Source organism: Plectrocnemia conspersa, unplaced genomic scaffold, assembly GCF_051122295.1.
Source record: "Plectrocnemia conspersa isolate PC_06_02 unplaced genomic scaffold, ASM5112229v1 ptg000014l, whole genome shotgun sequence".
NCBI lineage: Eukaryota > Metazoa > Arthropoda > Insecta > Trichoptera > Polycentropodidae > Plectrocnemia > Plectrocnemia conspersa.
In genome coordinates this window covers 9,019,686-9,036,702 of record NW_028277178.1, presented here as the reverse complement: position 1 = coordinate 9,036,702, position 17,017 = coordinate 9,019,686, and the positions used below count along the sequence as shown (strand labels likewise).

Here is a 17,017-nt window from a genome sequence, read left to right as displayed (position 1 = left end):
GTTACATTACAGGAACATTTTGCTTTTAAAATAGTGTAACATGAATGTAATTGTACTATTGAATCAGATGATGACTAAAAAAATTGATTTTCGATTGCTCTTTAATGTATAATAATAACACTAGATTTACGGAACACGTCAAATTGACGGGTTTCTGATTTAATTTGTATCAGACAGTTTTTTCTGTGGTTATTTTTACGACTTTTTGTATTTGAACAATGCAAATATATTAACAAACTTCTTATTTTTGAAAATCTGATCACTATATACCTTTTTTAGACACCCGTCAAATTGACGGGTTTATACCCGTAAATCTAGTGTTAATCAATGACTGCAGAAATGCAACTTAGTAGCAAATGATTGACACCTAGAATAGGAATAAGAATTATCACAAAATATATAAATAGTTATCGTCTTATAAATACCAAGAGGATGTATATATCTTTAAACCTATTGAGTGATTATATTAAAGATTAAAATGCGTGTTTTGTGATACAATTTTCAAGATTTAGAATGTGTTAGATATTTAGATTGAAAAAGACTTACGGTCAGTATTATAAGTGTTGTTTGTATTCAAGTCATAGTTGAACGTGAAAAGTAAACATTGTCATTGATGTAATTGAAAATTTATTTTGAAAAGTGTTCTAATGAATTTTAATAAAATATTTCTATAAATTTATTTATATTTATAGCTCTAGTAAATTTGGTAAATTGCATTATTTGCATATAAGTTTAGTCGAGATTTTTAAAAATTACCAATTGTCGTTAATATATTCGAAGAAACGCTAGTCGATGTACATTTTTTATGAAAATTAATATAATGCAACGAGTTTAACTTTGCACCGTATTTACCGACTTTGTACTAGTGGCGCAGTATATTTTATACTGATATAAATTTAAAGAAGCTTCTTCAAATTGTAAATCAAAATGAATGCATTTATATAATGCTTTTTTTCCGCTTTTCGTATTTTTTTTTTGAGATTATATAAAATACGTACTTGTTTATCATATGCGAGAGAACTAATATCAAAGTTGGACAACATATTTTTCATTTAGGTATCGTTTTTCGTATATCATATATTATCGATGTTTGAATTTTTTTACCAAATTTAATAAAACGTAACAAAAATTGTTTTATCCAACTCTATTATTAGACTACTCGTACGTATATTTATTAATAAATTGAAATATTTGCTAAATAGTATTATTAAAAAAGTATTTAATATAATATAAACCATCATACGAAGCATTTAACTAGAATAAAATTTGTTAAGAGTAAAAAATTTTCAATGACCATAATTATATAATAAATAATCTATAACTCTAAAAAAATATATATATACCATAAACATATAGAGAAACGAATACGAATCACATCAATAAACATTTTTCTCGTCCGCCCGATGACTCTCCGTTGTCGACCTTTGCTGCTTTTTCCTTTTTCTTTTTACTCTTGCCGTCAACTTGTAACGATACGTTTCGATTTTTTTCCATATTCAATAATTCCTGAAACCCAAAAAATCTATCAACATCTGTTAAATTTTCTTGGGAGATTTACATAGTTAATTAAATTAGCGTTTTTTTTCATAAAATATTGCTAAAATATAGTTGGGTTGCTTTTATTGATCAACTGTTATTTTCAATAAAAGCCTTAATTTAATATCAGGATAGTTGACACCTAAGATCTGCACTTTTTATATACCTTTATTTTTATGTAATTTTTAATACACTTCGTTAAAAAAACAAAAAGCATTACGAGGACATTAATTTGGTCTTTAATAGTTTACCAATGAATAGTATTTCAGAAAACAGGGACCTCCGTGAAAGAGCACGGCACAGGTCGTACAAATGTTTTTTATTTGCCGACAAGTGATCCATTTATAAAAAAAATGTGTCATTTATAGAATATTTTTATCAAATATATTTGTAGTACAGTAGACCCCCCAATAGCACGGTAAATTGTGAACGCACTATTTGTTTACCGTGTTACTGTACATATGCTCCTTAACAGATGACACCAACTAATTTTAATTTTGTGGCACGGAATATTCTGAAACCTATTGTTAACGCAGACTTAAAAAAATTGAATTTTCCTAGAACCACGGATAAAGTATTAATATTTTATATACTGAGTAATTATAAAAAAATATATAAATTTACATAAAAAAAATTTAAGGGAGTATCTATTTTAATTTGTTTAGTGTACAAATGTTTCGTACCCCTGAATGACATCATAATCAGTGGCAAAACCATCTTAAGTAATGTAAGATTTTTGAGTACACTTAAATTTTAATTTGTTTTCTCTTATCAATCAATACCGGCTTAATAAAGCACAAAAAATATTTTAATAATGTTACCTGAAAGAGCTGCTTAACGTTGTGATTAGTTTTCGCTGACGTTTCCATGAAAGAGACTCCCCAAGCGGCCGCTTCGGCCTGGCCCTCGGCGGGAGTCACCTCCCGAACCTCGGCGCTCTCGTCGCATTTGTTCGCAGCCAACATTACAGGTATCGCCGGCAGCTCGGTGCCTTTCAGCTCTTGAATGCTCTGCCATATCGGCCTCAACTCTTCCAGTGATTGCCTACTACTCACCGAATAAACGAGAATAAACGCATGACCCTAAAATTTTACAAATTACCTACGTTGAATTATCGTAAAATAACACATAATACTCTCGACAAACTGTTTATGACCTTGCTTATAGATAATCGTTGCATGGCGGGGAACTGGTGGGAGCCGGTCGTATCTGTTATTTGCAGAGTGCATATGTTTTTATTGCAACTTATCACCTGAAAGAAATGTTTCAAAACACTTGTGATGATTAAAATGCACGCAGCATCGAATTCTGATTAATCTGTATATTTATAGTGTCAGAGGTCATGGATTTATTATAGATAGCAATATTAAGAAATTTAACTACATTTTATCACAATTATTAGTAGCCATTACTTATTTCTATATATATATACTTGACAAGATGTAATAAAACTCTAACGAAAACTTTAACTTAACACTATTTTACTTATCTTTGGTAGTATAAATCTTTTAACTTTATTTTACGAGATTTCAACTTATTGTAAAATCTATAAAAGTGGACTAAATAAAAGCACTTCATTATTTGTGCATAATCAAAATCATTATGATGGAAATGAAGTACGTAGAATGAGTATGATTTTGGTGCCACTTTAGCGTGTGGTCTACCTTTACATCTGCAGTCTACTCATTTGTTTCAATCTTTAATTTTTCTGAAGAAGGACCTACCGATGCAACCGAAGATCTATTATTGAAGCGACTACATATGACCTGTACGCTGCTATAAAATGTATATGAAACTCAATTTAACAATTGAGAAACGTCCATTTTCTGTTGAAACCAAAACCTAATCTAACTTGATCTAATACAATTTTAAAAACTATAGTTTTCATTAGGTCAAGTTGGATTCGATTCAATGGATTTGAAGCATACAGCCTATACGCTTCAAATCTATAAAATCAAACTAAACTTGATTAACTTCAGTTTTGAAACTTGCATTAAATCAAGTTAAGTTTAGGTTAGAACATCAAATGGACGTTTCGCAACTGACGTAATGGTAGACTGCACATCAAAGTAGCACCATCTTTTTATATATTTTCTTACCTTCTATTATAAATTTATAATCCAACCACATTTTATAGGATTAAAATAATACACGGTAACAAACTAAAAAATCTTGTACTAGTGTATGTTTACATTTATGTAATTCAAGACATTGTGTGTATGTGCGTATTGATAAATAAAAATAAAACAAAAAAATAAAATAAAATAATATTTATTTAAAAAAATAAAAATACAAATATGCGAGTGAAGCGGACATACAATACAAAACAAGATAGGAAGCAAATACTAAAACAATAATTTGAAAATAAGATTTAGATTGACATATCATGTACAGGTTGTTTACCAAATTCCTTACCAATTCAAACCAAAAAATATATAGTAATACTGAAAGTTTGTAAGAACTTTAGTACATAAATTAAAAGTAAGTGAACACATAAATTTGAGTCGAGTATCATAACTACAAAAAAATCTTACAAATGGAGAAAGGGAAAAATAAAGAGCTCTTATTTTTTGGGTCAGACTTTATATCAAAATGTCAGAATATCAGGGACCAGAATAAATATTAGATGGTCAAATGTTATAATAAATGGTTAACATTTAAATTGTACTGTTCAGAATTTATATTAAATAGTAAGAATTATTTTGACAGATGGTCAGAATATTTTTTTTAGTCAGTATTTATAAAGAATAGCTAGTATTTATATTATATGATCTGTAATTTAACTTCAGTCAGTTTTATGTTAACAGACGGGCTCGCAACATTGTCAGATGTCAACACAAGTCGCTAAGCATGCTCTTGGCAATCCTAATAGATTAGTTGAGAGTTAATCATGGGGCGTTCAATGTTCTGATCAACGCTCACTTGCCCCTAACAGATTTGATGCAAGCGAGATATTTTACAAGATATTATCGAGGACGGGTTGGCCTTATTTCTTTATATTTTATTAAATTGCATATATATCAGTGGGAACAGGTTTTTGGCGATCTATTCTTTCTGAAAGATTCACATTTAAACGAAAAAATAGTTGAAAGGAAAAAAGCTGATTTTTTTATCTAACTTGGACGAATGAACATATATGATGTATGTAAATAGCAACCCAAATCTTTTCCGTCAACGATTAAGTGAAATAAAAAATAATTATATTCTACAAAAAAAGTCAGTCTCTGACCAAATTTCAAGGATTATGTGAAGATTTTAATAATTGCAATCAAAAATCGGCAGATCCTCCAGAATTGCACAATAACCACACAGGCTTTCGCACACCATTTTTTAAAAACCCCTTTCTTCGTAAGCTATGAAACTCGCATTCCTTTGTAATTGTATCAAACAGTCTTGAAAATATAAAGTTGCACAAGGGGTTGGATTTGGAGTCATTTGAACGCATTTCATAATACATTTTATTTGTAACAGGAAATCTATATAAATATCGAGATCAATGGGTGGGAAAATACTGCTTTAGAACATATTCAAGAATCCATCGAATTAGATGGAAGGAATAAAAGGTCGGAAAATTACGTACTCTCCCACGTGTATCAACAACGTCAAGTTAAGGTACTCGGTAAACACCTCGTGCATGATGTAACAATAACAAAAAAACAAGAAAGGCCGATAATGCGGCGCGAGTGATCGTCGCAACGGCGGTGGCTCGGATCGAAGGTGTCACCTGTCGGTAAGTGTCCTCGATGGTGGGTATGTAGGCCTCGCGGAAGGTGCCCTTGACGAAGCGCAGCACGAGCGAGCTCTTGCCGACGCCGCCCGCGCCGAACACCACCACGCGATAGTCGTTGCTTTGCTCCGGCATCCCGCGGCCGCGACACGGGCGCCGATCGCCGATCGCCGCCCCGAGCCCCGAGCCCGGACGCCCCCGCCTCTCCGGCTCGTTACGAGCGAGATCGCTCGCTACATCGAATCATAGAGCTAACTGCGTTTTTAACTTTTTCGGTAAATTCAAAACGTCTTCATGGTTTTAAAATACATTTAAGCTTACAGTTGCATCTTTTTTTTGTTTTCAACTGAAGCGTATCATTTTTTTGTCATTATTTATTATTATAAGCAGCTAAATTAGCGTCCTTAAACGCTACTACATAGCTATTATATTTTCGTTTCAAAAAACTACTATTGTTGACGCCCGTAACGGCTATTGTATGCGTTCAGAAATGTCCATGTTTGACAGAGAAGTCGGTTGCAATCGTTACTACGAAACAGTTGGATCATACCAAACTCAATAAAACTTACATACAAGCACATGTATTTTGGATTCAGACCTCAGAACTAGTCAGTCCGCGTATCTCGATACACAACAATTATAATATATTATATTCCCCTAATTTTTTTACTCCAATTTCAGTGCAAAACCTTTTTAATGAATGTAAAATTATTTTCTGTATATATTAAAATTTGCGATTTTAGAGCCCCAGTGCAATCGACACGTTGTCGAAAATAATTTATAAGTAAGTTTAGCATAAAAAGGTGGATGTGTTACAAATATCATCCGCTAGCTCTACGAAATAATTTTGCGTGTTCTCCTAGTGGTCTTTTATCGGGTGCCTGCAGTTGCATATACGCCCACCAAGCAATTTTAGATTTTTTAACAACATTGTTTAAAAATATTTTAAGGAAACGTTACGCATTTATTTTAATTTTTGACACCCCGCTGGAGCTGGCGCCCCATGCGACCACCTGTGCAATCTGCCCCTCGAGCCGGTCTTGGAGACATCCAACATACTGATTCCAGATTAAAAAATATTTTCTGAAGATTGTCGATTAGATGACCATTAAAATCTAAGCGTTTGTATTTTTGTTCTTCATTAGAATGTCGAATTTAAACCATTAATATTTCGCCAGAAATGTTTAAATTATAAAAATTCTTTTGTTAACATGACATAAAATTAGACAAAAAAAATTCTAGAGGCGCAATTATTAATTCTGATCATATTCATAGCAAAATTGAAAGCAAGAATTTCAAACGCCAGGAGACTGCTACTCTTACGCGAACACAAATATAACGAAAGCCGCCTAAAAAACCTTGATTACTAAAATTCTTATGGATTACACCTTAATGGCTTTAATAGTAACAGTGCACTAAGATTAGACTCTAGTGACTACGATACCCTTGCGTGAACCATAAAAGGTACGTTGTCAAGGCGTGATCAAAGAAGCTGAAAAATAAAAAAAACTATTAGTAATGTCACGCCAAAGAAAATATCAGATTGGTTTGATGAGAAACGACAAAGAGCAACAACTCAGGCCTTCCAATTCCTTCCAATGGAGCATCGATATCGAATTTGTATAGTACAAGAGGAATACCGTGAATGGCGTAGAAAATAGAAACGGGTGCATAGACGAAAGAAACGATTATATAAAATCAGGCAGCTGAATCTATTGGAACAGTTCAACTCTAATATCGAATGTAAACAGATCTACTAAAATATGAATAGCTTCTGTCAATGTAAGGATAAAACTATGGGAGGTCTCCATACACTCGCGCACTTAATGCCAATGTTAACTAAATGATTAAAAGAAAATAACAAAACATAACTTGATAATTGCGTAATTTAAACAAAGGATAACCCGCAAGAAGATAACGACAATTTAACACAATATACTGAAATCAAACAGACCACCACAGTAAACCCTCGTTATGTTCAGAGGAAAAACTACTTATTTGGACATAAAATAATGCATAAGCAATCTGTTAAAGCACGTTTATTAATCACGTCATTATTGCCCCAGTAAATACATACAATTGCTTGACTGCTCTCTGCATTGTTGTGATTCGCGGAGACGTCCCAAATCGACGGTACAAAATTGTCGACATCCTCACAAAACACCGATTATAGACAAGCTTTGTATACAGCTCTAAGTACTTAAGATATTGAACCATCGATTTCAAGAACCTTTTTTGCACTTTTTTGATAGACAGGAAGTATTTGTTTATTCGGAGGTTCCAAATTATAGAACCCGATTCAAGAATACTGCGAACTAAAGTTTCAGATGAAACGTATAGCTGACGGCTAGTCAACGTAAAATGCGTTCCTCATAACATAGCCGAGCATTTTGAAAGATTTATCGTATTTAATTCTACGATACTTCAGTGGAAGTTTCCGAAAACTTTAGTGGAAGCTTCTCGAGCCAATATATTTCCACCAAGATCGTAGAAACAATTTGTTAGGAAACGGGATCGAGAAAATTTTACACAATGGCACTTTTCGACACTAAAGGACAGACAGTTGGCGAAAGCCCATCTCCATGGAAAATCTAAGTCACTCTGTAAAGAGAATGCCTCTACAACAGATCGAATGCATCGAAACAATTTTAAATCATCTGCATACAAAAGACAAATTCAACTTGAATCTGCCGTATTTATGTTATTAATAAATAGCGCGAAGAGCAAAGGGCCCTGGATCCTTGATTAATCCTCGAAGGGATGAAATATTCCTTCGACAATTTGCCACCATATGTTATAAACAGTCAACAATCGTTCAAATAACATGTGAATAACCGAGTTAAATCATTCGAGCATCGAGAGATTTTGCCACCGTTTTGGTGAAAGACAGAAGGTTAGTAACAGTTTAATGGGTGAGACTAAACCAGAGGCGGGGAGGGGAGCCTGAGGTTTTCAGACCTCATATGCCATTTAGTGCAGCCATTGGAATAAATAATTTCTATGAATTATTGAAAATTCTTATCCTTCTTCATAGACATCAGTAAATTTACTCATGTATCATTTTGAGCGTTGAGGTATTTTTTTTTCTGAAGAAGACTTCAGTAATGGCGAGTTGAATTCAATTGGTATTCTGGCGGTGCTTTTCCATACATTTATTCTTTAGTTCTATACATGTATCGAACATTTATAATTTGTATAAAGAACAACTTAATTATTCTTGACAAAAAGTCAATACCGAAATTTTCAGGATTTTGTTTATCTGGGATTTATAGGTATCGTAAATCTTATGAATTCCCAAGATTGGATTCCCTAGTCATAACAAAACTATTCGGAGATGTTAACGAAAAAATCAATTATATATGTTTGTTACGACTATTGTTTTAATTAAGTGGGAGCGCATATTTTCTATAAGGAGAATTGTGAATCAATTAATCAGAAGGCAATGCTCATTTTTAAAGCTATTTGTTTTAGGTACATACTTAAATTATTATTTAATCTGAGTTTCAACAGAAAATTGTTGAATACAAAATAAGGATAATTATATATTTCTGATACTTATTTCTAAAGCTATTCTATATTTATGTGATTTAAACAACATATCAAAGCACTTACATACATAATAGCATGTTTTAAAACGTTGCGTTGATTTAAAAAATTGCTGCAAAACGTAAAAAATAGAAAAAAGCACTATGTATCACTAGAGCGTTCCGTTTGCGAATTTTCGTAGGAGAGAGAAACAAAAGTACAAACTTTAAGATATATAATATTGATAGATAATGAAATGTCATTGAAAAGAAAGCCCTATAGAATTTCATATTCAAACTTTAATGGACGTAATTACTCGTCATATCACATTAATTTCCATTTATTCAAGTACTATGATAACCATTAACTTGAAATTTAATATTAAAAATTAACAGTCGCAAATTTTCCTCATTTTCTTCATACTGGATTGGAAAATCACAATATTAAGTTACGAAGTTTTTCACGAATGAAAATCATTACTTTTTTACCGCCTGGGCGTGGCTTCTTGTATCAAGGGACGTGTGTTAAAGATATTTCAGTCCAATCGGCTTCGTTCTAGATGCTGATTGGTCGGCGAATTTCCTCTCGGATACCCATCTCAGTATCACATTCGTGTCTGTACATCTTTCAGTAGATATTTTTGACTCGCAGAGTTGAAACATCAAATATTACAATACGTTTTCCGATACCGATACCATCCGACGGCTCGACTCGTTAATATTTTTATTATCTAATTATGGTATTGAAAGAAAATTTAATTTGCAAGTTTATTTTCTTCATAAATCAGGAAACATGCAGTCTGGCAGAGCTAGGGTTCCCAAATGTGCTAGGTGTCGAAATCACGGGTTGATTTCGGGACTTAGGGGTCACAAACGCGCTTGTGCTTATAGGCTTTGTCAGTGTGCAAAATGTGGTCTTATCAAAGAGAGGCAGAGGATTATGGCAGCGCAGGTAATAATTATATATAATTTATAATGTCTCATTATTTATTTTTTAAATAAAAATAGAAACACTAAATGTTTTTTTAAATTTTATTTATCAATTGGAAGCAAAAATTCAATAGTAATTTTCTACAATAATATAATTATTTACAATTATAGCTTACAACTTATTCCATTTTTAATTTAAATTATCTATGATTATTTATTGAAAATTACATTTGAATATAATATTTAATCAAATAGCAAATAAGGACTAACATTTGAAATTTCCTCACTCTTATGTTTTCAAATTCTAATTTATTTATTTCCTGAATCTAAGACAATAAATCGTTTCTTAAATCATGTTTTACGTTTTCATTTTTAACTTAGCAGTTTTAAATTATTTTGAAATAAAACTAAATAACGGTAAATACTTCAAACTATGATCTGCATTGAAATCTATAAGTCGCGACTTAAAAATACATATTTTTAAATAAAACTAAATAAATTCAACGTACTACATAAATCCTATAACTGATTGTTAATACGATACATTTAAAGGTTATTAAAATCCATCACTGTTAAAATTTAGAAGCAAAAAACAGTCAAAGCTAGATATTTTACTGTTTATCACATTAATTTAATTGCTATTTTGTAAAATGTTTATAATAAAAAAGTAAGATTAAAATTTTAATTTTAATGCATGGTTTTACTAAAAATGTAATCATATGATTGTATTATAAACTTTTTTCGGTAAAAGTTGAAACTATAGAGATGCCGTTTAAATAGAATAGCAAAATAACAAGTCTTTTTATTAATTTTACAACGCAAGTTAAGACAACTACTGTGTAAATGTCAACAACCAGCTTTAAAATAATAAATCAAATAAATTTAAAAATATCCAACCTAGTTTTTTTTTAAATTAAATGTTATTATATTAAAAAAACATCGCTGCGCGGTTAAATGTAGCTCTGATATGAAAAAACGGCTATAATATGATTATGATTAACACATTACAAATCTAGTAAATTAATCCTCATTATTTTCTTTAAAAATAATGTAGTTTATTAGTAAAATATTTCACGCTACATAAGTTTTTACACAGTAGTTGTCTTAACATGTGTTAAAAGCGTAATAAAACACCAATTCCAAAAAAAAAATTGTAGATTTTATCGCTAGCTCAACATTTTCTTTACAAAAACTGAAGTTTAAGATAGTTTATTAAAAAAATACCTGAACGACCAAATCTATTTAACTATATTTTTTATAGCACATGAGTCTCAAAAGTTAATAACTATTGAGTGAATGAACTGAAGATTACATTTAAATGTTTTTTTTTTATTTGTATTCATTTATTTGTTTGTAATAATACTGTCTACATAAAATATAATTATCCAGAAAATTATTTTACTTTTTCATGAAGATGTCACACAATTTTTAATAATTATAAAAAAATCACATTTTAAACTATACCCGCTTATTGTTTCTATTGCATAGGTGGCACTCAAAAGACAACAAGCTGCTGAAGATCGCATAGCTCTACATTTGGCTGCTGCAGCTGGTGCTCTCCAGCAACCATCAGCTCTACCACCAGGTCGCATATACGGAATGACTGTGACTCCGCCGACCGAATCAAGTAGAGCATCGGTAAGTTAAATATGTATTTGTGTGGTTCAAACAATAGCCATTTATAAAGCTAAATAAAACATTGGCGAAATCAGCATTATGCACAATGATCACCTAGACTTTCAAAACTCATCCATCATCATGACACCTGTTTAGAAAAAATACTCATGGTCTCGCATCGAATAAGCATTGTTGTAATTGTCGTACGGTAGCCTACAAATTGCCACCTTAGAAGTAGATGCATCGAAGGTGGAATTAAAAAATAACGCAACTGAGAAGTATACATATACTATTAAAAATAAATTATTCTGGAATGCATATATATATATATATATTATCAATGAGTATAATATTAACGTTTACTCGTTAGAACAAAAATATATGCACTATATTTACTTTTTATCTAGTATTCAGATAAAAATATATATAATATTTTTATCTGAATACTAGACCTGTTTTTTCGATACATCCACATCTTATTCATATTTATCAATAGCGATGCGAAGAGTATTTTCAATATGTTTGTATGTTCCATGAACGGAAATGATCTACTGGTTTTGTTACTTATTTATTTAATGATTAAAACGATTTAATCGTTTCCCATTATAAAACCAAAGAGAACAGTTCTTTAGTAATATTAAATTCGTTGTTCGTACGTCAAATAAATTTAAGTTAATACATTTTTTACATATCAAATGTAGTGCTTTATTAATCTTAAAAATAGTCGTCAGTCTATTTTTTATTGAACGCTCTTTCTTCGTTACATATATGTTTTTTTAGATAGTGTATAAGTCATGCAAAAAATACTCATCTTAAATTATTTATAATTATACATATATTGCATGATAGCCGAATGCGGCCCACGGGCCACGTGTTGCGATTATAGCAGGATAAAACATTAGTTGTAGGCTACTCAAATGCATTTAATATTAAAAGTTATAACACTAAATGTTCCAATTTAAAATTTTAAGCTAGACAGTTATGATCTCACTGTTTCAATTTTAAGATACAGTGAAAGCTAATTCTCATTAAAAGTATTACTGAAAACCCGAAAAAACAACATAAATTTCATGCATAGCTGTATCATATACACATGTACCATAAATATTATTTAATTAATAAATTAAATAAATATGCACAAATAATTGTATAATGTTATGTAAGTGAAAAATCAGAACCTATAATTAAACAACTAGTTATGGTAACTTGTAAAATGTGTGTGCACTTACATTAATATATTTATAAATATTATGTTAGTTATTTCATTTGTTTTGATTATAATATTTAAACTAAATAAAACTATCCGAATACTCACTTTTTTCTATGCTATCTGAGATGTAGAGGTAGGGGGAAAAGAAGCTCTCAACAATATTTTAAAATCTATAATTTAATGCAATTTAATTTATTTTTAATTTAGGATGATATCATAAAAGTCGACAACGAAGTAGGGGAAGGACAAACTTCAGAAATTTCCACAACAAGCGATGGTCCCATGGATTCTCACGATGCTGCTTGCTTTCATAGGTAAATTTCGTCAATTTTTTTGGTATATATTATATAAATACACACATATAAATTAGTTTTAGTCTTTTATAAAATTTTGAAAATATATCTAAAAAAATATTATTTTAGTGTTAGGCCAAAAGTAATTTAAATATATTAAAATTAAATAACTTTTTTGTATTTATATTATTATCTCATTTATATTTTTATTAAATTTTATGTAAAATGGAGATTTAATGGGAATTGTTTCTATTTACTTTTATTTTATATAAATGTTTCATTCGCGTTCTATATGAGTGCATGTAAATTGGGATTGCAATAATACTGGGATTTTTAATTCCGGTAATACAAAAAAAACACCCAACCCGTCGCAGTGAGCGTTCCCACTGCAACATCGACGGCACGGTTTTATTGTTTTTGCCGTGAATTTTTTACTTCTGAGAAGTGATTTTGCGCTCTCCTTTTGGTCAAAATTTAATTATATTTTGACCAATAGGAGTATTATATTTTGTTGCATTATTAGTTATTTTTAAAATTTTAATAATAGTAGTAAGTTTAATATTTCCTAATGAATAATCATATATATAATAAAATATAGAGCAGCAAGTTCAGACTCGATGGGAGAAAGCGAATCATCATCTTCAACCTCAGTAAGCAGAGCCAGTCTGGAAATGCTTTCTAATCTCTTCCCTGGAAGAAAACGTTCAGTTTTAGAGTTGGTGTTGAGGCGTTGCAACCACGACTTGTTAAGGGCTGTTGAACATTTTAATTGCACTCAACAGAGCAGTCAAAATCATACACAGGTGACACATAAAGATTGATTATATAATTATGAAATATATTCTGTTTAACAATGTTTTCTTTTGCAACAGAATCGAGATGCTCCTAAACACAGCGAAGAATCATCTGCTTCGAGTTCGAGAGTTGGAGAATTTGGAAGGACTTCTGCATTCAGGGCTGTGGCTCCTGGAAACAGAGGTCAACTGGTGCCTCTGGTGTGCGGGCTATGTCCGGAATGGCTCTTGCCAAGATCTCTTTTATTGCCACTGCCGAGAACCTGTCTTCCAGGCTGTTCTCAATGTGGTCCACATTGTTAAGTTTATATGATATTATTAGGTTTATATACATATATACATCATACCAAATATAATATAATTTATAACCATTGAAGTCCCCAGGAAGTTAATTAATTTAAATACACACTAGAGTAAGTGTTGTGTGCTCTTTCAAATAAAAACGGAACATTACCTGAAAAAATATGTAAACTAATAAATGAAGAACATTACCTACATTTTTCTGCGTAAGGCAAATATAAAATTTACGACAAGATGTTAATTTATATGATTAGCATTATCTTATCATAAATCTTTCCTTGTAAGATGACAGACGTTAGCCTAAACGAGGTAAGCACAATCAACACACAAAGTAGTGAGACTCCAGATAGCAATCAGTCTGTAAATTAGTGAAATCTATTTTTATTAATTATTAACTATTATTACAGCTTACAATCAATAGATGTCACTATGCATGACCTAGCTTGAATTTATTTTAGTTATTCATCATCCGTGAGATTAGAAAAATCTATGAAACTATCAGAGTTATAGTTATTAATAATTACTAATATTGATCTCTCAGATTCGATAGAAATTTAAAAACACTAGTGTTTTTATGGGATTTTAACCCAAAATCTCATGATGGTCAAAACGTTTTTGTTTTATGAATTTGTAGAAGAATTAGTTAAGATATAAATTTATTTATATTAAATGTTATTATACCGATTATGTCTTTCGCACCCTCAATAAAAATATCGTATGAAATATGTTCTCATATTGAACATAAGGCATTACTAAAAAAAGTTTTTGAATTAACTACAGTATTCCTGACAATAATCGAAAAAATGTATATAAAAATAAACATTCATAAAATTTAAACTACGTTTACGTTAATTAATACGTTCTTGCTTTAAATTCTACATTAATTAGTATTAAATATCCGAAAGATATGACGCTAAGCTTATATAATAAAATCACATTTATTATGTGTTATAGTGAAGAGTATTATTATTGAAGATATATTTTCACTGGCGTTTCTGTGAAGTTATATCTTAATGCAGTTTCACCGGTAGATATATATTTCGGATCATCTGTTTGTGAAGAAATACAGTTTTACTGATAATTAGCAGTGAAATTGTAAGTCAATTGTTTGATACACTTTAACTGGCTGCAGTGGCGTAGCTAGGGTATGTGCCGCCCGGGAAAATTCTTAAGATTGCCACCCCCTCCCCATACATTTTTTGCAGGGTCATAAAATCAGCATTTCTTAAGGCTTTTGCTATTCGTAGATTTACATAAATTTTAGTTTATTCAGAGTTAAGAACCACACTAGACAAATCCATCGCGAATATGCCGCCCCCAAGCAAGTGCCGCCCGGGGCGGCCCCCCCCCCCATATAGCTACGCCACTGACTGGCTGGGTTAATGAAATTACATATAATATATAAATTCACTGTAACATATGCATTTAAATAAAAATTGTGCTTTCGATGTTTAGTAACTCTAATATAGAATATGAATTCTGTAACAGATATTCGTGCTTTAAATATTATTATGATATATGTACCTATAATTACTTGATCATTATAATTGTTATATTTATTTTAATAAATTGCCAAATATATAAAATATTGTATTTATTGATACATTAATAATATGTAACTAATTGAATAATAAAAAAGAGTAATATTTTAAGAAGAGTGAACGTAGGATCAAATAATGGATATATATGTATGTATTAGATTTGATAAATAACATAACATTGTTAAAAACGTCGCAATTTATAATAAATTGAGCAAAATGTAGTGTTTTAAAAAAATCCGCGAAATGCTTGAAACTTTATATTTAAAAATAAAACTAGATAAACTAAATTTACATATTGATATTCTTAAAGCAAGTAATTAAACATAATAACACATGCTTATGTGTATCATTTTGATATTATTTAACTCATGATTGTAAATTGTATATTCTAAATTTATTATAATAAATGTTTATAAAAAAGAAAGCCTCTTATTTTGTACGTATTTTATTTCTCTAGTATAATACAGTTATATTTATTTAACCGTATTCATATGTATACTGAAACTGCTATTTATTCATTATGTATAACATACTTTTATTAAGACGTGTGTATGTTTTACTTATTTTCATTGAATTTATCCTCATGTCGCCACAAATGGATAACGGCGGTATACTTTGTGTGTTTAGTGGGACAAAAAAGTGGGTGTTAATGTTGTGGTGGAGGGATTTGTTTGTGCAGCATCCAGTTTCATTGAGTGGCGGTGGATTCACTTCATTACTACGACATTGCGCGGTTCCGTATGGCGTCCGACAGGCGCCGACAACCTTTTCTATACAAAATGATCAAAATCTAAATTTATGAATGGTTATAATCAAGTGGTATTTTTATTGAGGGTGCGAAAGACATAATCGGTAATATATTTCCATGTCAAAAGCAATAAAATCGTGCTGTCGCCGTCACGGTTTTATTGCTTTTGACGTGAATTTTTGCCTTCTGAAAAATGATAATTGTTTTTCGCTCTCTTATTGACCAAAATTTGGTTTGAATATACTTTGATCATCCCTCTTATATTATAAGTGCATAGTAATATCGGTAAGGATAGCTATCATATTTTTAAAACATTGTGTAATGTTTCAGTGCAGATAAACTATGTATCAAAATGCGAAATGCAACGTCTGTCTGTACTTCTTCTGTTTATTTTTCCTTAAGACATGAGTTGGCTTACTTTGTATTTTGGACTTGACCTAATGGATGTATTAAAAATATTATTAGTTTTAGACATTTTAAAGCAGCATATAATTTCACTAGCATCAGTTACATTATATTTTCGCTGATATAAATATATAACTATTAGTGAAATGTATTCGGGCTTCACTATTGATAATATAACTTTACTGTAACATTTATTATATAGAATAGTTGAAACCATGTAATTTTACTAGCACCTGCCAGATAAATTATATTTCCACAGATGAAAATATATATCTACCTGCATTTTTCTAGTAAAATTCAGGGGGGGGGGGCTTTAAACCACGTAATTTTAAAAGCATCATAAACTTTAATAATTCAATATTTTAACGATTCAAGACATAAACTACATTACT

General features: G+C 30.7%; 2 protein-coding genes across 2 annotated transcripts; one reads left to right on the top strand and one right to left on the bottom strand.

The window, feature by feature from the left end:
• Positions 1–967: 967 nt before the first annotated feature.
• On the bottom strand, positions 968–5,468 carry LOC148226141 (GTP-binding protein Di-Ras2). The gene is made up of 4 exons (XM_088204247.1): positions 5,261–5,468; positions 2,693–2,788; positions 2,358–2,618; positions 968–1,506 (listed from the first exon to the last, which is right to left on the bottom strand). Exons 1-4 carry the CDS (start codon positions 5,396–5,398, stop codon positions 1,372–1,374), a joined length of 630 nt encoding a protein of 209 aa, XP_088060373.1. The 5' UTR covers positions 5,399–5,468; the 3' UTR covers positions 968–1,371.
• A 4,112-nt stretch (positions 5,469–9,580) lies between these two features.
• Positions 9,581–15,045, top strand: dmrt93B (doublesex-Mab related 93B). Its single transcript, XM_088204026.1, has 5 exons — positions 9,581–9,739; positions 11,206–11,355; positions 12,752–12,858; positions 13,436–13,640; positions 13,710–15,045. The coding sequence occupies exons 1-5, from the start codon at positions 9,581–9,583 to the stop codon at positions 13,932–13,934; spliced, it is 846 nt and encodes a 281-aa protein (XP_088060152.1). The 3' UTR covers positions 13,935–15,045.
• The last annotated feature ends 1,972 nt before the right edge of the window (positions 15,046–17,017 follow it).